Source organism: Botryllus schlosseri, chromosome 5, assembly GCF_051294905.1.
Source record: "Botryllus schlosseri isolate E-star chromosome 5, Bs_hap1, whole genome shotgun sequence".
Taxonomy (NCBI): Eukaryota; Metazoa; Chordata; class Ascidiacea; order Stolidobranchia; family Styelidae; genus Botryllus; species Botryllus schlosseri.
The window spans coordinates 21,443,336-21,463,142 of record NC_137240.1 but is presented as its reverse complement, the minus strand read 5'-3'; the positions used below and the strand labels follow the sequence as shown (position 1 = coordinate 21,463,142).

The window sequence follows — 19,807 nt, the reverse complement described above, 5'->3', positions numbered from 1 at the left end:
TCAAGTTCTGTGACAAACTGCTTACTAAAATTTCACCGCGTGAGCGAGCCAACACGAGTTTCCAATACGGCATGCGAGAGATACCTATACTTGAAAGTACGACGTGCGAGCGCACCCATAAGAACACATGGCGAATCACCACCACAGCCTATACCTGTAACGTTATCATGTCACCCGAGCCATTATCTTGTCAGCGATCGCTGGGGTTTTGCAAACTATTTCACACATTTTTGAAGTGTTAGTTTGTGAACGCGGTTATTGTTGATATTCGAATCACCGTCTACGCCGGCTCTGCAGTAAACTAATTACCAAAATATTATCTTGGAAGTGATTCCTAGATTTAGCAAACTATTTCGCGCTGAATGGAATAGTGTAATAATCGATAGTAGCACACAGCTGGACGGGAAATAATTGAGCGCGCAGGTCATTCGGAATATAGGTCGCACGCACTGCGTAATAATCCTCTTACAAGCCACGTTTCCGTTTGTGCGGTTATTGTTGGTGACTATTCAACACCACGCGAGAGATGCCTGAAAGTGCGAATCACGACCGCACCCATAAGAACACATGGCGAGTCACCACATATCCCGTAAGAATACATGGCGCATCACCGCCGCAGCCCATAGCAAAAAAGACGAGTCACGACCACGAGTTTTCACGGCGAATCACCGCCCCAGCCTATACCCGAAAGTACGAATCACGACCGCATCCGTAAGAACACATGGCGCATCACCACCCAGAGGGGGGTCTAAAAAGGCGCATCACCACCCCCGGTTTTCAGGCGCGTCACCACCCCGCCCATAAGCCACAACGCTAGTTCGCGACCGATCATACTAACTACTGTCGTCGCTAGGTATCTTGTATAGCCTATCACGGCACTGAAATGAGGGGTTGGAATTGGCAATATGACGTCACGTGACGTCATAGGTTCGCGTTCACACAGAACCTTTCGAAATGGTTCGCGTTCACACGAACCTGAACCTTTCAGGGGTTCGCACCATCCCATATTATTCATAAATGGTAATCCAAAGAATTTTAGAACGTTATTGCAATGCCTCCTTTGCCCGTACTCACATCGAGTAAACCTCAATTCACATCCATACTGGATTATTGCTAAAGACAATTCGCATATCTGCGAATATATGCTCACAGGTTACTGATTGCCGTGAATGTATGTCTAAAGACAGAGGACATTCCTCAGTTGCGCATGCCCCAGTATTGAAGAAATCCCCTTCTTCCGGCTAAAAATTCGCGAATGCTATAAGCAAAAACGTTGTCATACACGACTAAATTCTATGCTAAATGGCTTGATGGTTTCATCGCTGCTAATTCGTTTTATAATTTGAGTTATTTTATCTTTCATGGTAATCATAGACTTACACAAATTCGGAAACACACATACGATATGATTATATTTACAAGGTTAATAATGCGTTTGTATATTTCGATTTCATGTGCAGCTCTCCTGTATATCGGCAGGATTGTCACCATCGAAAGCACAAAAACTGGATTGGCTGTTTCAAGTGTCATTGAACTTTTCGAAACTTCATTTCTGAGAATCGAAGGAGTATCGCCCGACTCGGATGACTCCAACCTGTTGGATTTATCTTCTGCCACCATTGAAACGCCTTGCCATCGGATCCCGTGAATTTCCCGTTGAGATGACTATAATAGCAAGCTTTATGCCACCAAGCTCCTTTCCAGTATTCCGCGCAGTTTCCTGAGCTGTCGTGATCGTTATCGTATGTTGAGAAGGGCTGGTTATTGTGGTATGACAACGAGGCCCTTGCATTGCCTGTATATCCGCTCACCCTCAAGCGATAATTGTCCAACGCAGACTCGATACGAAAGGACCTGTAGAAATTTAGGAAATGCCAGCGGGGTCGTGCAATCATTCTGACAAAGCAGGTTACATATACACTGTATTATTATGAGACTCGGGCCGCACAAAGGCTTTCTAGTAGTTGCAATGCCCAACTTCGCAACAACAATTCGTGAACAAGGGCTGTCGGAATTGTTAATAAATTTTGATATTAGACTACACATAATAAGCTTTCGCGTAACCCCAAATTTTCTCTTGGTCATAAAAACAAAAAATCTACCGCATTACACATCTATATTGACATACAATACATTATTAGAGATTGCCGGTGCGCAAAATAAACTGTCCGTCAATAGAGCTTTAAAATAACAAAGTCAATAAATATTATTTCAATACAAAAGGAAAACATCATAATGAATATTCATTGGATATCTGCTGTTCATATTCAAATATCAGGTGACAAATCTGAGAGTTCACCGTGTAAAAGTGGTATCGTAATGCATGGTTGATCAAAACGCAGGGGCGATACTCATTTGCTAACTTACAAATGATCTTATAAATATTGAAGATGGAATCGGCATTTCAGAAACAATGGGTTTCGCTTTCGGGCCCAAACCCCCAATGCGCACGCCCCTGCACGCGACATACCACCACAACAGCCAAAATTCGACTACAGATTGAGCCTAAATGTCTGCAGTCAATGATGGCCAAGACGAGAGTATCATCACAATTCAGAAATCATATGAATAAGTTGAATGTGTGTATTGTCCTCCAGAGAATCTCGGAGACTGGTTCAGGGAACGCCCTGTGTTCCACAGGCCACCCCTTAACAACCACTGCCAAAAGTACTGGGCGTAAAACTGACATTTCAAAAGGACGGGGTTTCGATTTAAACCCAAATCTCACTGCGTACGGCGGTACACACGACCTGAAGCCACGGCATTCCCAATTCGGCTACTTACCGCGCATAATAATTGCCTGCAGCAAATAATGGTATCTTATGTTATGTTGGACTAGTCCGACCGAGGGCTACTACAGAATTTCTTCCTAATTGTTCGAGATTCACCTAGGATCCTCCTCGACATATGATTGGAGTAAGCGGTGTCTTACATAAGACCAGAACGAAAGTGGACCGTTCTATAACTCGGAAGATCACGAATCATAAGTAGTATCGGCTCGGTATAAAATAAACAATATAATCGAAATATACCATGAATACCAAAAATAACTATACTCTCCATTAGGTTCGTCGTTCATTTATAACAGGGATAAGAGTTGTTATTGGGGATCTTGCGAACATAGGTTTACGCTGCCATGTGTGACCAGAACCGAGAACCTTGATAATTCAGATTCTTGCTTTCGCAAAGCAACCTTCACACCTGTTCATTTTGTTAATTAACGAACTGTTATATAGATACTGCTGTAAACTTTAACGTTTTTGATGAAAATTGCCCGAATTTCGAACTTATATCATTAAATATAATAGTAATCCTCGCGAATTTGGCGTAAAATATCACGCTGTTCGGTCGTAAATATATATTTGGCTTATTTCCGACTATACTGCGGGCTTGTGCCGGTAACGGGCTTGATCAATCTAATGAGCACCGTTAGCTATGCATTCATCATACAACCGGAAATGACTTCGATCCGGTGGTGCAAAATTGCTACTGGGGGCCGAAGACTCTATGAGCCACCCAGCAATGTTTGGTGCGTAACCTGATCACAGATATATTAGAAATCTATCAACAATATGTGTTCAGAGATCATAAGTGTGGACTTTCGCCCTGGTCACATTATCGTGGGTAAGGTCATTCGAAAGACGCAAAGTGCCATCTTATGGACCATGATTGCTACTCCGACAATATCTTATAAAAAGAGCGTATAGTATGAAGAGCAAGAATGGATTTGTGTTTAAATTTGATCAGTGAAACACGGTCGAGTTTACAGCAACTTTATTAGGAGTTAACCGACAACATTTAGGACGCTTACATCATAACTAATTGTTATAGTTGTTGCCATATCACTATCGCTAGATGCTATTGCACAATCGACCCCAATTATGTAGACGGGGATCGGCAAGTTTTGCTTACGAATATTTCGCGTAGTAATGCTGTCCATTCCGGTCGATCATGTCCACCCTGAGTTCATGGACTCCATCAGTTGTTAAGCTGTGAATATTCTCGAGACCTGAAAGGCATGTAATCCGTCAGCAATATTGAGGTTACTTATCAAAATTTGTGAAAGTATAATGCGGTCACAAAAGTGATGCATGCGGATAATGCCGATATATATACGAGTGGATTTCCTTACTCACTTGTCAGGCACCTTCGATAAACACCAACCCTGGATATTTTCCGAAAAAATTATGAAATTCGGGGTGTATCTTCCTATATCTAATGCTAATGAAAGTACACTAATACATAACGATACATCACGAAGTATGGTGTCTTGGAACTGGTATGGCTCATGCTAGGGTTGGTGTGAACCTCTGAAAGGTTCAGGTTCGTGTGAACGCGAACCTTTTTGAAAGGTTCTGTGTGTACACGAACGTGAGCCCCATGACGTCACGTGACGTCATATTGCTAATTACAACTCTATCTTTCACTGAAGTGATAGCCTATATTGATATACCTAGCGACGACTTGGGCCCCATAATGCAACAATGCTGAAGTACATATTGGCGTTTTAAACGTCGCTAAATGTATCAACTGAGTCAATCAAAAGATATAATACTCCCATAAAATCAATATCTTCCGTCGCTTTGCCAACAATTTCGTCGAGCACATACCAAGGAATATACGCTTACCCCTTAACTGTTCAAGCCACACCGGACAAGGTATTCGGTGTCTGTGTATTGCTACATTGATATTGAGCAGAGTATAAAATGGGTTTCTATACTTGCTACCGATATTACCCCAAGTAAGAAGTTATACAGCGGTAGCCAACTCCTAAATCGCACGGATTTGGTTTTAATGATGCAGTAAAGATATGAAGTCAAGATTGACCCCGTACGCCTTCTCGAATTTTTACATCAGAAAACGATATCAGTCTTCTTGGTTGGTTGAATAAGCATCATTCGCTGACTACGTATTTCGCTCGTGATGTTGTGTGATTGCGGATCAAGCTAACATCAGAGAGTCACTAAATATTCACAAACGGAAAGCTGGATATTTCGAGCAAACTTTTGTAAAAAAGCAAGTCAAACTTTTAAGATTGTCAAGGTGCATGCTCGTTTAATGTAGATTTTTAATGCTGCCAGCGCCATGCAGAGAGTGGCCCGCACTTGAAATTCAATACATTTGAACCAAAGATGTTGTAATGAAGTTAAAATAGTAATATATGAAATAGGTTCACAGTGCAGAACCTACCAAGGTTCTGTTGTGAACCCGAACCTCTTAATTTCCGAGGTTCACACACAGAACGCGAACGTGAACTTCACGTTCACACCATCCCTAGCTCGTGCTATTGCATACTAATTCATAACAAAACATTACGAAATATTACGACTTGGATCTGGTATGCCAGTTGAATCTGGATTAGTCTTTGCTTTTAGCTGTTTCATAACTGAGTGATCTTCCCCTGAATTAACTGTCGTAGCCTCATGTAATGATGATATACAGTTGAAATATATATTACCGAGCCAGAATTCTCTTTGTCTGTTACCAAATCCATTAGCATACTCGTACCAATTCCTTTCGAAGTCGACACCCCCATCCGTTCGGCGTTGGAACACCTATATGTAAAACGGGTGCGTTTTCAATCCCTCGTGACTATTATGAATTTGGTATTTTAAATATAGTTATTTTGGGTGGTGAACTATAGTAACATGCTGGAAAACAATTGCGCAATTAACGTGAAGGTGATGCTTTGTCTACGGACCCAATTTTATTCAGATTTTACGTAGATGGTCATGCATAGAAAGCAGATAAGATCCGGTAAAATTAATGCCTTTGGAAATATCTACTGGTAGGGTGAGCACTATAATCACCCATCAACAGCATGTGTGAATGATAGATAAACCAGAACCTCCTTTCTCACGTGGCAAGTATTCCAGGATGACATTTTCCTTTGCCTCATATTTGCTTTGATAACTGATCCGAGAAGATTGATATTTTGTTTGCTATATATTTCTAGGGTTTTCGTAAAAATCTTTTTGCCGTAGATTCGAATCGCTTTGAATCAGAGCCCTTTATTTCAAGTCATGATATAGAAAATTCCAAATGGTTTTTGTCATACGCAGTAACAACAACAACAAAAAACATTGGATAAATGACGACCATCCTAATCAAGGGATATCGCATCAACTCATTATTGATTTGCTCATGATCACCATTGCCATAGTTGCAAATGTTCAACATCTCTGGCAATAATGGTTAGTTATAATCTGCTTTAATACGTTCTAATGGCGTCGAGACATGTTTAATTGGGCTGGACATAATGATTCTACTGCCAGAATCTTACGAGAGTAATTCTAATGATTCGTTTCGAGTAGTAGAGAGGTGATTTTTTGACTCCTAAAACTGTATGTTTATCGTTATTGAGAATTATACTTTCGATTCTATGTTCAATAGGGCTCTTCACAAATGACTTTTTTTCTTAAATCGTACTGGCTACTTGATAAAATTGTTAGGTTACCTAATTTAAGCCTACACACAAAATTTCGTTCAATTCCAGACAGTAACCGCTTTGCTACAGGAGAAAATTTTCTGTTCACCCCATGAAAGTGTTAGGCTGTCTATAGAAACGATGCTCACCAAATTTGGTTCAATTCCAACCAGTGGAAGCGGAGTTATTGCAGTCGAAAAATTTGGATTTGAATAAAATAGTATTTACGGTGACAGATTTTTGGTTCATTTATTATAGTTGTGCTCATCGTAAATACTATTTTATTCAAATCAAAATTTTTCGACGGCAAGAACTCCGCTTCCATTCATGAAGTAATCACCCCATGTCTGCATGTGCTACAGATCTGTACACGCTACCGAAAAAAAACATATCTGTGATGTAGTGATCGACCCACAGCCGTTGTGATGTCATACTGTGTGATACTTAAATACACGTCTCGACACCCAATACTCGATTGAGAATTGAATCACACATGGTAATCGATTTCACCCAGCACGAGAGCTGAGTCAAATCGGGTTCACATATAACCAGGCCGTGTTATTTTTGGCATATGCCAAAACTGCCAAAAATAACTTATTTTTGGCATTTTTCGATTTTTATTTTTGGCAGTTTTGGCATCGTCCTCTAAATCAGTGCTCTTCAACCGGGGTGTACCAGAATTTGCAAAGGGTGTACCACTCGGATGGGGTGTACAGGGGTGTACCAGATCCGAATTACAATGAGCCGATGGCTAGCTATCACAAAGGCAGGTTTATGGGTCAGTACAGGGTGACGCACAGGTTAATGAGCAATATGGTACGATGTTATCTCAAAGGTAATACTCGGGGATATCTAGAACTCCTAGACTTCTAGATATCCCTGGGTAATACTGTACACTAGGGTTGTCCATAATTTGAAAAATCTTACAAATCCTCGGTTGTAATGTCTTATTCGATAGATTATTGATAAAAAACGACACTGAGCCTGAAAGAAGCTCACAGAAAGGCCGTTAAGATTTCGTGCAAAGCGTTTGAAAGTAGCTGCCGAAGAATAGGCGTGCCACCGACCATAGAACGGCGAGAAGACTAGTAATCAAGAAACCACGGCTCTTGATTGGATAATCGGCTATGCTTCAATGACCACGTCAGCAGCAGCTTGCTGATTAGGTGAACAAGGAGTCTGCTACTGGCGGCGATTCTGAAAGCGCATTGTATGTAGGTTGACAGATAATGATTTAGGATTGATTAAGGGTATGTTGAGGTACGAAATACATGATGAACAAACAACAGCTGCTTCACAAAAACGTCTAAAGCATGACTGCTTTATTGTGAAAGAAACCGCCGTATAGCCTATATGCCTTGTTTTCAACGAGGGAAAGCATAGGCGCTTATGCAAGTGGCGACGGATTCCTAGTTTCAGAAATAATATATCATTATTGAATACAAGATAAAGCTTGACAATGACACTATAGTTTGTGTGATCTCATTGCGCTCAGGTTGTAGTACATAGTTGAAGTTTTGAAAGCTCTAAGGGTCGGCTGAATCAGCGGGTTATGCTTGGCACTTGTCAGATGCTTGCATCAAAATGTATTCACTTGCACGTGTTGTCAGAGTCCTTGATGATGACGCAGAAAAGAGGCGTAAAAGTAAGCACATAATATGCTGGATATGATATGCCAAATTCCTTAATAATCGCGCAGAAAAGGGGTGTAAAGGTAAACACAGACAATGCTGCATAGTGCATAGTATCCAACATAGTTTGCATATCTTATCAAGCAGGGCCTGTGCTTGCATTTAAACCTCGTTTCTGCGACATCATTAGGGACTTTGAAAACATTTACAAGTGAATTCAATTTGCTGCAAACATCTGGTGAGTGCTAAGCCTAACCGTCTGATTCAGCCGATCGCTAGAGCATTCAAAACTTCAACTATGTAAGGCAACCTGAGCCCAATAAGATCACCTAACTTATAGTGTCATTGTTAAGCTTTATCTTTGAATTCAATAATGATATATTATTTCTTAAACTAGGAATCCATTGCCACTTGCATAAGCGCCTATGCTTTCCCTCGTTGAAAACAAGGCATATATAGGCTACAGCGGTTTCCTTCACGATGAAGCGGTCATGCTTTAGACGTTTTTGTGAAGCAGCTGTTGTTTGTACATCATGTATTTCGTACCTCAAGATACCTTGAATCAATCCTAAATCATTATCTGTCAACCTACTTACAATGCGCTTTCAGAATCGCCGCCAGTAGCAGACTCCTTGTTCACCTAATCAGCAAGCTGCTGCTGACGTGGTCATTGAAGCATAGCCGATTATCCAATCAAGAGCCGTGGTTTCTTGATTACTAGTCTTCTCGCCGTTCTGTGGTCGGTGGCACGCCCATTCTTCGGCAGCTACTTTCAAACGCTTTGCACGAAATCTTAACGGCCTTTCTGTGAGCTGCTTTCAGGCTCAGTGTCGTTTTTTATCAATAATCTATCGAATAAGACATTACAACCGAGGATTTGTAAGATTTTTCAAATTATGGACAACCCTACTGTACACCGCTTGATTGTGATGTCATAAGCAAATATTTCTCCTATTCATTTAGCCGTCGGCAATAGACCAATGGTTCCGTTTGGTGTTGGAAAGTATGCAGTTAACAAACATGTGTTCAGCTATAGCAGGGGTGGGCAATTATTATATATAATAATAAAACGGTTGAAACCGTGGCGGTTAATTAATGAAATAGCTATCTGCCGTCAGGATTCGAAACAATGTTAAATATGATACGTTTTTAACTCTTTTTAAACCCCTATCGACGTTCTTCTATTAAGACACTAAAACAGTTGTTCTCGAACTTATTTTAGGAACGCCCCGCTTCATGATAGTGAAAATGTTCACGCCCAATCCAACGGATGGTTTAATGCCATGGAAGGTTATAGTTGTTGATGAGGGAATTCTATAATATCAAATTTGGACAATACACAGAGCAATAACTATACTATGAGCTTGGAGTAAATCGCGCGGGGCGCGAAAAAAAATACATTTAACTTCGGCTTCGCGCCTCCCTTCAGATGCTTTCGCGGCCCCCAGTTCGAGAGCCACTGCACTGAAATGTATATGGGATAGTACAAAGCTTGGTCGCTTTGGTCGCTGTATTCCGAGTAGTGTGCAGCTCGAATAGCCTTGATGTTGAGCGAAGTTTGCAGTTTTCCTGAAGTTCGCCATCTCTTGACCGAGAGATTTGTGTTTTTGTCATAATTCAAACCCTTACTTCCACCGACATGATTGGCAAAAACTAAAATGACGGGTCTACCCCTAACTCCAGTATACAAATATTAGTGCGCTAAACCCTCTATGAATTTCAGCTTTCGATTTCCTCTTTTTGACATGAACTTTCATCCTTTATGGGTGATAGATATTAGGTATGATGATGATGATGAGTCATATAGCAGTCGCGAGCACTGATTGACTGGTTTTACCAACTACAGATTTGGAAACGCCTCACGTTACGATTTGAAACTCGTACCATATAATGCGTAATGTGACAATCGCAACTAAGAAGGTTTGACCTAAACTACGGAAAGAGTGATTTCTTATGGATTTAATTGTTGCTCATACTTAGCCACAATGCCTTTATTTTGAATCTGGAGTACGCATGAAAGGAATGTAGGAAGCGTAGTCGTGACATATTAATGAACAGGCTTCAAAGCAAACGAATTGTCTGTTAAGTTGATACAGCCTAAATTTTAGTCCACGCATCATCATTAAAAAAAGCAGGTTGTATGTTAAGAATTCCAAGCAACCTTTCGCGGGCCGCACAGGATGGCTTCGCGGGCCGCATTTTGCCGCGGGCCGCACTTTGCCCAGGTCTGAGCTTTAGTCATTTGTCTTTAAGTGATTTTTGAGGAAACCGCCGCGATAGCTCAGACTTCTTGAATCGGTACTTCCTACCCGGCGTTAATAAATACCGCAATGCACATGAATGAAGTGACGTAGCCAGCCAGGGTCGAAACAGCTTCCATGTTGAAATCGAAACCCTTTTGTTTTAAAATGCCGATTTTATATCCTATCTTTCGCCATACATTTGCAATTTAGTATTTTGTTATTAGTGATGCCAATTAGCGACAATAGACTGTGTATAGTGGCACACGATCTGAGGTTACTGACATCTCTTCCAGCTCATGTGCTACTATCGACTGTGTGTGGTGTGAGGCAGGCCTGATACGCAGTAGGCTGGTGCGCCTGCTATCATCGCTGATCTGAATTACCGCTTCTGCAGCAGTAGCTTTACTTACTTCCTCCCCAATACTGTTAAATTTAGGTTGATTATCGTTTGTAATGTCATGCTGTTTTGGGGCTGACACGAAATAAATTCCAATTTGCGTGACGGGCGGCCTAACTGGCTGCGAATAAACTCTGTGACCAAATACTATTTTATTCAAATCCAATTTTTTTTGACGGCAATAACTCCGCTTCTACTGGTTGGAATAGAATCAAATTTGAAGAACATCATTTTTATAGACAACAGAAAAATTTCACATTTTTCGTTATTTATTTTTATATAATAAATAGAAACTTTCTTCTCCCGTAGCCATGCGGCTACTGGTTGGAATTGAACCAAATTTGGTGTGTAGGCTTAAGTTAGGTAACCTAACAATTTTATCAAGTAGCCAGTACGATTTGAGGAAAAAAGTCATTTTTGAAGACCCCTAATGAACAGGGGTGTACGAGTTTTGAGCAAACGTTAAAAGGGTGTACCACGTCGAAAAAGGTTGAAGAGCACTGCTCTAAATAGATAGTTTCAGACTCGAATTAGTCACAAAAACGCTGTATTTGGGCTAGTTTGTCAAAAGACACCACAAAATGTGCAGCATCCACGTATAATCAGTGCCAACAAACAATAAGAAGAAGAAAAAACCTAACGATTTCATAGGTTAATAATATCAAACGAAACCACAAAATGTGCAATATCCATCGGAATCGGTGCCAATAAACAAAAAAAAGCCTAACAAACACGCTCAACAGATGATTGTTACAGCTGTTGAATAGACTTAATCGTTTGCACTGTAAGTGCTTCCAAACTCAGGTCCGCTAAGTTTCTCCTAAATTCATTTCTCGCCCAGCGAATCTGGGAAATATCGGCCTTTACAGTAGCCGTTGAGGGAAAGAATGTTGCCAGTCATCCACAAAAGGTTTTCAGAGCTTCAAAATCTTTGGAGGGCCGAACCGGCTTCCATCAGGGTTGTAACCAAGTCACAAGGCTTCGAGTCACAAGTCAATCTCATTTTTATATTTTTGACTCGAGTCAAGTCGAGTCATTTTCAATTCCCACCGAGTCAAGTCCGAGTCCAAGTCAGCGAACAGAGGATCGAGTCCGAGTCATGGTTTTATGACTCGAGTCCGAGTCCAAGTCATTGTCTTGACTGCTCAGTTTCCAGTCTTCCTAAACCAACTTTTTTTAACTCTGTTTGGTGATATTGAATGGTTCGCATTTATAATATATCAATTTTCCTCACTTTTAGCAGTTTCTGGTCGCATTTTCAAGCACCAGTACCAACAAACGAAATCCCAATAGTGTGTTGGCTTCGAAATTACAATGAAATGTCGGTCTTGGCCGTATGAATCTCGAGTCAATGACTTGCTTCGAGTCATGCGCAATGACTCGAGTTCAAGTCGAGTCAATACACAGATTGACTCGAGTCGAGTCGAGTCATTTCCGTATTTTGAGAAAATGACTCGAGTCGAGTCGAGTCATCCGAAAATCGTGACTCGAGTCTGACTCGAGTCGAGTCATGACTCGAGTCATTACAACCCTGGCTTCCATACATCATGAAAAGAGATCACTTCGCCAGTGCCATCGATCTCATCGCAGAAAGAATTTTCTTCCCGATCCTTTTCCGGGAGTTTCCTGTGTTGTCTCTCAACACATTCTATTTAGTATCCCGACTATCATTTCTCCTACAGTCTACCGATATATTTTAGGAGGACTTTTGTCACTTCAGGTGGCTTTAATAACACCAACTCGCATGGAAGAGTCCTTTGAAGGTTAGCTTGTTTAAGAACTTTGATGCAACAAGACTGTCTGGCAAAACGAGACTATGCAGCTCAGAAATAGCCAGACAGTTTGTTGCGTCACAATGTTCAACTCGATCACAATGCAAAAATCCTGGTTGATTTTGGGGGTTCCAGTTCCATGAGAAGTATATAATTTATATTTTAATAATCGGTACTGTGGCAGCTTCTCATTGATCCCCGTTTTATTAAATTTAGCGCTCGACAAGCCGGTCAAAAATGGTCGTAAAATTGTCTTTGGACAAATGGAAAGTATGACGTAAACCAGGGGTCGGCAACCTTTTGGTAGTCGCGGGCCAAATTTCAGGTGCACAACATTTTGGCGGGCCGGACCGGAATTTTTCTTAATACTATAGTTAACAGTCACGTCGGTATATTACCCTACAATGCTGCAATCTCAATCATACAAATCACAAAAAGAGCAAAACACATGTATTTACACTTTAACAACGCAGGATAAATGTGACACTCGGCGCAGCTTGCTTTGTGATAGATTTTCAACTTCTGGCAACAAGTCAGATGAAGCTAGAATCAGGCCATATTCAGAATGTGCGTTGGGATACGTGATCTTAGCTTGGTCTTCGTGAATTTCATTGTTGAAAACTATTGTTCACATGCGCACGTGCTACCAAACGTCGATGCTATTTCTTTTGCATTGTTGGTCAAGCTGGGATGAAGACCCATTTCAAGAACGTACTCTTTGTCAAAGTCAATCAGCGATATGCTCTTTGTATGAAATTTGTCATTCAATTCAACTGCATGGCATTTCAAATGGGCCCATTTGAAATTTTCTGGCAATGGTATTGGCGCCCACTTAACCGGAGTACTGGGTAGTCAGAATTTATTTTGTACAGAATGAATGTCGGAAAAGCGGTTGGAAATTCATTAATTAAATTTGGTATATCACAGTTACAAATGTGCAGTGCTGGTACTAGGTTTACTCTCCTCCAGTATAGGAAAGTGAACTTATTTAGTTGTTTCCCCCTGAAGTTGCAAATTCAATTTGTTTAGATGTCACGTTAAATGTTCTACGAAAGCAAGATTAGATACCCATTTTCGATGACAAGATTATGAGTCGGCGATGTTTGTATTTTCAAGGAAAGTTGCTATTTCATTTCTCAGTTCATACACTCGTGCAAGCATCTCGACGTAACAAAGCATGTACCCGTTTTGCCAGTGACACTTGCAACCGACGGGTTTGCCCAAGACACAGAAAACTTCAGAAGAACGCATATTGCTTGGAATGCCGAACAGCTTCTTGTAGTTGAAGTGCTATATGTTTCGTTGTTCTTGTGTTTGAAATATACGTGACAAAGCAATGCTTCTTGGGGTAGGCCTATCTTTACTATTGCTTTTGGGTCTGCATTCATTACAGTGGAACATGTTGACTCAAAGGCTCATCGCGTGCGCCTTGTCAGGAGTTAGCGACACAAGAAGAGCTTACTGAAATATAGACATACTAAAACCAAATTGGCAAAATATGACGTAACAATGCAATAATAAAAAGGATTGCTAACAGCTGTACCGGTACACCGGTAGTCATAACAAAGTGACAAGAGAAAATCAAATCATACAAAACACAGACAATTAGCGGTATTTTATTTATTATTTTAGGATTGCATAGATAGGCCTACTCTTTGTGCTTGTTATTGTGCCGTTAACTCTTTGATGGGGGCACACGGGGGATCTTTGAGGTGATGGATTCTGCTGTGGTGAATGTGGTTCTGAGAGCAATATTCAAGTTCAGTACCGCCAGTAACATTTGCGGTATCTCTGCGTTTCTCTGAGAGCTATTAAGGTGATTAACATTTAAAAAGTGGTATTCTGCGACTCACGCAGCAGCCTGATTCTAAAATCGGAATATGACGAGCCCGGACCAGAACGGGGCTCGTTCACTTTCGGACCAAAAACCCTTTTTCTCCGTAACGCTGTACTGAGTTTGGTCCGAAAGTGAACGAGCCCCGTAGGTGCGTGAATTACATGTTCCGGAATCATCATCCGTAAGAGAAAGAAAACATTATAAATTTTGACATTTTTCGAAGCAGTGCTGCATTGCAGATTGGAACTCATTACGAAACGGCGGGCCGTATTCTTGTGGTAACTAATCATTTCGTCGCGGGCCGGACGATTTCGCTTGGCGGGCCGGATCCGGCCCGCGGGCCGTAGGTTGCCGACCCTTGACGTAAACCAAATGCAGTCAGCCGTTCAATCTCGCTGTGTCCACACCATTTATAACACCATGCTTTCGCCCCTAATGGGTGGGCTGGACCCAGATTATGAAACCTGCCTTTCACAAACGCTCTTCTCGCTTGTAACGCGGTCCTGTTAACACAACACCATGAACGAAATACACTATTTGGCAGGCCGTGTTATTTTTGGCATTTTCAAATTTGTATTTTTGGCAGTTTTGGCATCTGGCTTCTGAAATGCCAAAAACAACACGGCCTGTATATAACTCTGGCATCTTCAATGCATGTATCATGAGCAGGGCGATTTTTGTACCTGAAAAACGCAAGATTTTGACCTAAAAATTCAAAATTTTTACATTTTATGACCTTACAAAACTTAATTATGACAAAATTTGCCTCATGTATGTAAATTAGGTGTTTTTGCACATATAATTAGAATTGTACTACTTATATTCATTTCTGGTTAGAACTGTCCGTCATTGCGAAGTAGATTGACTTGAACACTGACAAATTTTTACACGAAAAAACTTTATTTTAACGAAATCTGGACCCATGAAGAATTTCAGTAGTTAGATCACGCATTGGTAGAAATAATTAAAATTTGTTGTGATACAACGAAAGCTACTTTCCTACATTCTCGGATATAATGTGTTTGTCGTACTAAGTATAGCTTGCCAAGAATGGAGAAAGAACGTTTAACACCAGCAGATGTTGGCTTGTAGCACTGAAGTTGATCGATGGGCGTACAGCCGTACACTGCTGGTGACAAGCCGTGTTGCTTCATTCTGACAATGTTGGCCACATCATAATTTTTCATCGTGCGCTTTTTGATATAAAACCAATGTCCACGCAGTTTTGCCTAAGTTGGGATATTGTGCTACGTTGAGCAAAACACCATGTCAACCTATTTGTTTCATTTGACCGTATATGATTTACAATGAGCAGACAACGGGCCGTCTACAACGGTGGGCCTATAAAGTAGACTACAAGCTGTAAAATGTCAAATGATAAGTTCACCGACAGTGCAAACATGTATGATACAAACAAAATGTTGGTTGAAAAATAATTTTGACTTTGTAAACAATTTTGACAATTTAATGACCCAACGCTACAATTGTGAAAATATTTTGACCTAGTTTGATAGGTCAAAAAATGGCCCGATCATGAGTATCGTTACTTGTCTGTATAGTGGTTTCTGGATGCGCAAAACTATGTCCTGTATATGCACAGTGCACAGGTCTTCCAATGATAAACCACATTCGTACATCTCTCCAGAAACTAAGACATCAGCAACAAAATCAGCGAAGTGGACTTAAAATATAAAATCAAGGGTAGAAACTCGAATTCTATGTGTTCCAAGTTGCTTAAAAGTTGTTAAAATCTTACTCGACTGTTTAAAGCTACATGTTAGTCAGTTAGTGTATCACAGCACCTATCAAACTAGATTTATGTAGTTTGCCCACACGCCACTCACCGTCCAGCCACCGCCATCGGTTGTCGTGTCACAGTACACTTCTAGAGGCTCAATCCCAGGTGGGGTAATAATGAAGATTCCACCTGTTCTGTTGTGCGATTGGGCGAATAACTGATTGGCGTCTCTGCAGTTGCTGGGATTTTGTGGCGCCAATGCTTATGAAACAAAGTGATTATAGAAAAACAGACACCCTGAGAACAGATGACAAATTCCCGCAAACTACTAGCTGGGGAGACAGGTGTATATTGCGAATTGTGCAGAGTCAGACAAATCGCAGTGGAGAACACCGATATTATAAATTTATAATATATGTCACGTCTTAGAGCAAACGACCATATTCATTTACGCTATTGTGACAGTGAAATCATGTGCATTTGAGACAAAAGATTGCCATTCAGTTATGCTTGCTACCTCAGCCATCGTTATGCGTAACGTATCGACCGCATGTGCAATTTGATCTCTGTAGTTTCGAAAACATGCTGAAACCGAAAATGTATTACCCAATTGTATCCTTGCATCAATTAGAGCAGTGATTCCCAACCTGTGGTACGCGTACCACAAGTGGTACGCGAAAGTCTTCCAGGTGGTACGCGAGTAGATTATGTTTTTTTTTTCGACCGACGGGAGTTACTAGTTCAGGTGAGGTTGATTTTGAGCTTTTTGAAGCCTTCGCATCACGCCATTTCCCATCAGCTGCTAATTTTCCCTTATGCGTGGGAATGCGAGCAAGGATTTTCATCCCTGATGACTATCAAGTCGAAGAAACGAAACCTACTTGTTGCGCCCATACATGACTTTCGATACGCTGTATGCAAACGTATACCACGCCTGGACAAGCTAGTGGAAAATAAACAATTGCAGCCATCGCATTAAATAAATTGACTTTTGAATATGTTTTGTTATTTCATTATGTTGTTCTTCATGTGACTGGTGGTGAAAAAAACAATTCCATACATCCCATCAACCCTGAGTGATAATGCCTAATTCAGGGGTGTCAAACTCAAATTTCTTCGCGGGCCGGATCGAAGTCATGAAATCGCTCGCGGGCCGGACCAGTCAACGGAATCCAAAATGCTGCCTCGTGCCATTGCTTCTCGCTGGAATACTTTATTATCAAGCATATATAGATAATACACAGATCGTAGGGGTTTCATTCTAGCGAGTCGCAACACCATTATTTGCGAGCAATGAAATTGGCGAAAATACGATATTTGTCCGGTTGAATACAATGGCATTATAGGCGATACAAGTAGACATATTTTAGTGTTCTTTTTGCTTTAGTCCAGGGGTGGCCAACCTGCGGCCGTAAGAGGGAATTTGTGCGGCCGTAGACACGCAATTCAATTTGTATGTGTTGGCGGCCGTCGACATGCAATTCGAATTTACGAATTGACTCCCGATTTCTTGAAAGATTTCAATTAATCTTGATATTTTCTTCGCGCCGCGCGCGAGTCAATGCGACTACATTTTTCGATTTTAATATAGTAGCACCCTTTGCAATCATAGTCCCACAATACAGATGTGAACATCAATGAAAAATGATGCGCCTCACATGGAAATATCAGCTCGGAATCGTGTGCTCCTCACTATACTAACAATCCTGTGGGAGGTCAAGAAATAACAGCTTGCTACAAAGTTACTAATACCAATTGGCCCATCCGAAGATGCATCATAATTTACAACTTGCGTTAAATTTTCGAAAACACCCCTACATCAACTCTATACCAGTGAATCTGATCACACGGGATGAAAAAGGATAAATGTTTGATGGTAATATGTAAAACTACTAATATCAATGACTAAATTCATTGGTGAATCTGATTTTTTTTCGCGCATCGCGCGACTATGAGCACTCCCTTCCTTAACATTACCGGTGACCACTCGCGATTTTGGTGCGCATAGTAAGTCTACCATTAAACAGATTAGTCCGAAGTTTACCAGAAATGGACATAGACAATTTAACCTGGGTATTTGGCGTCCAGCTTGTTCATTACGATTATGCCCTGGAATGCGGCCGTGGGCTACACGAGTAGTCGAAATGTGAATGGTAAACCGGTTGGCCACCCCTGCTTTGGTCATAATCTGGCGTTATCCCTGCGTATGCGTTGTGATGAATACAAGATATTTAACTGTCAACGCGGACTTTGTAATTTGGTTTATTACTGTGGATGTGATGGATAATATAATCTTTTTCAATGTACTCAGAATTGCTATTCGGGCCGGATAAAATCGTCTAGCGGGCCGTATGTTTGACATCCCTGGCCTAGTTTAATAGAATTTGTTAATACACCTCGCATGGGTCAAATACGTGAGTATGACGTCATAAGTAGTGTAAATGCGCGTAACTTATATATGTGGTACGCGAGCACTGCATAAAACCTCAAAATGGTACGTGGGTGTAAAAAGGTTGGGAACCACTGAATTAGAGTAATCAGTGCGGAATCGAGGCGCACGATGATGCTCTGCGCGGCAGTGTCGGTCGACGATCTCCAGAAGCGATGGGTATGCTACCTCACAATGTGCCATTCGTACACCAACAACGAATACGATCGATAGTATCATCTTCGAAACCATCTATTTCAAACATTTGATATTGATATCTCCAAAACTTTACAAGCATTTACCAGGACGTTGTAACTTATGCCGAGTAACCCAATGCACTCGGGAGTCATAGCTATACATACATATATAACTGCAAGACTACTGATTTAAAGGCAATGCCAATAAGTATAACCTAGCCTACTTCCTAATTGGTAATTGCAAAATCGAATGTGTGAGCTGAGATATGATTTTTCTCATTATATATCAACTTCTTTTCACCACCATTTGAAGGCGGTGATTCCAATACGTTTTTTCTCGCTTAGCATTTGTATGTTTTGTGCGGCGTCGCACCTAAGTTATATCGCACTGAATCAAGGAGAACTACAAATCCAATGATGTGAGACTTGCTGTCTGCTAGAATATAATAACGAGATTCGCGGTTTAGAACGACTTGGCTCGATTGTTAGAGGCTGCTCAGTGCCCACGCTTCCTGATATTCCGCACACAAAAGACATGGATCTCTCTAAAATATATTGCTTGGTAAAACATCATGATAATCCCAATTTGAGTTGGAGTAAATGGAGTCATGCAACTACACATTTTCTGGTTCAATCAGTTGGATCAAAGTATTCTTGCTTATCTCTAAAGCGAGATTCATTGACGTTTGGGATTGTATCCCCCCCCCCCCTACCTGTCCATCATTCAGATTTTCGTGCGCTACACTAGGTGACGTGTCATTTATCGCTAATGCTTGGGTTCTTTAGCCAGAACTTTTTACAAAGGTTACTATTTTTTGACAATATTGCAATGCAGAAATTTAGGCATGCATACATGGCATTAGTCACTACTACAATAATAGTGGCGTAACAGACTTGCCTGCATGAACATAATTTAACTTGATAACAGGATCTATATACGGTTTTTATGTACGGTACATCTCGCTAAACCATCATTCAGGTGAATAATAAATAAATCTGTGCCGTTGATGATATGAACGAGTGCCGAAAATCTAGTTATTCTAGAATAGCGGTTATGTATATCGCAGAAGAATATGGATTTTTGCAAACAAATTTCTCCAAAACCCTAACGAAACATCTTAAAATTACAATATGTTC

At 40.9% G+C, this 19,807-nt stretch overlaps 2 protein-coding genes across 2 annotated transcripts in view; both read right to left on the bottom strand.

Annotated features, from left to right (window-relative positions):
* Nucleotides 1–19,807, bottom strand: part of LOC145439855 (uncharacterized) — a 366,083-nt gene that overhangs the window by 160,551 nt on the left and 185,725 nt on the right. The gene's annotated exons all lie outside the window — the stretch shown is intronic.
* On the bottom strand, nucleotides 1,399–19,391 carry LOC145439952 (fibrinogen-like protein A). The gene is made up of 6 exons (XM_080317620.1): nucleotides 19,384–19,391; nucleotides 16,652–16,692; nucleotides 16,152–16,306; nucleotides 5,459–5,555; nucleotides 3,913–4,009; nucleotides 1,399–1,854 (listed from the first exon to the last, which is right to left on the bottom strand). Exons 1-6 carry the CDS (start codon nucleotides 19,389–19,391, stop codon nucleotides 1,527–1,529), a joined length of 726 nt encoding a protein of 241 aa, XP_080173746.1. The 3' UTR covers nucleotides 1,399–1,526.

Coding starts and splice junctions, on each gene's coding strand:
- LOC145439952 (XM_080317620.1), bottom strand. Junction 4,010..5,458: donor ACAAAGAGAATTCTGGCTCG/GTAATATATATT, acceptor CATGCCTTTCAG/GTCTCGAGAATATTCACAGC. Junction 1,855..3,912: donor CATTACTACGCGAAATATTC/GTAAGCAAAACT, acceptor AAATTTCTACAG/GTCCTTTCGTATCGAGTCTG.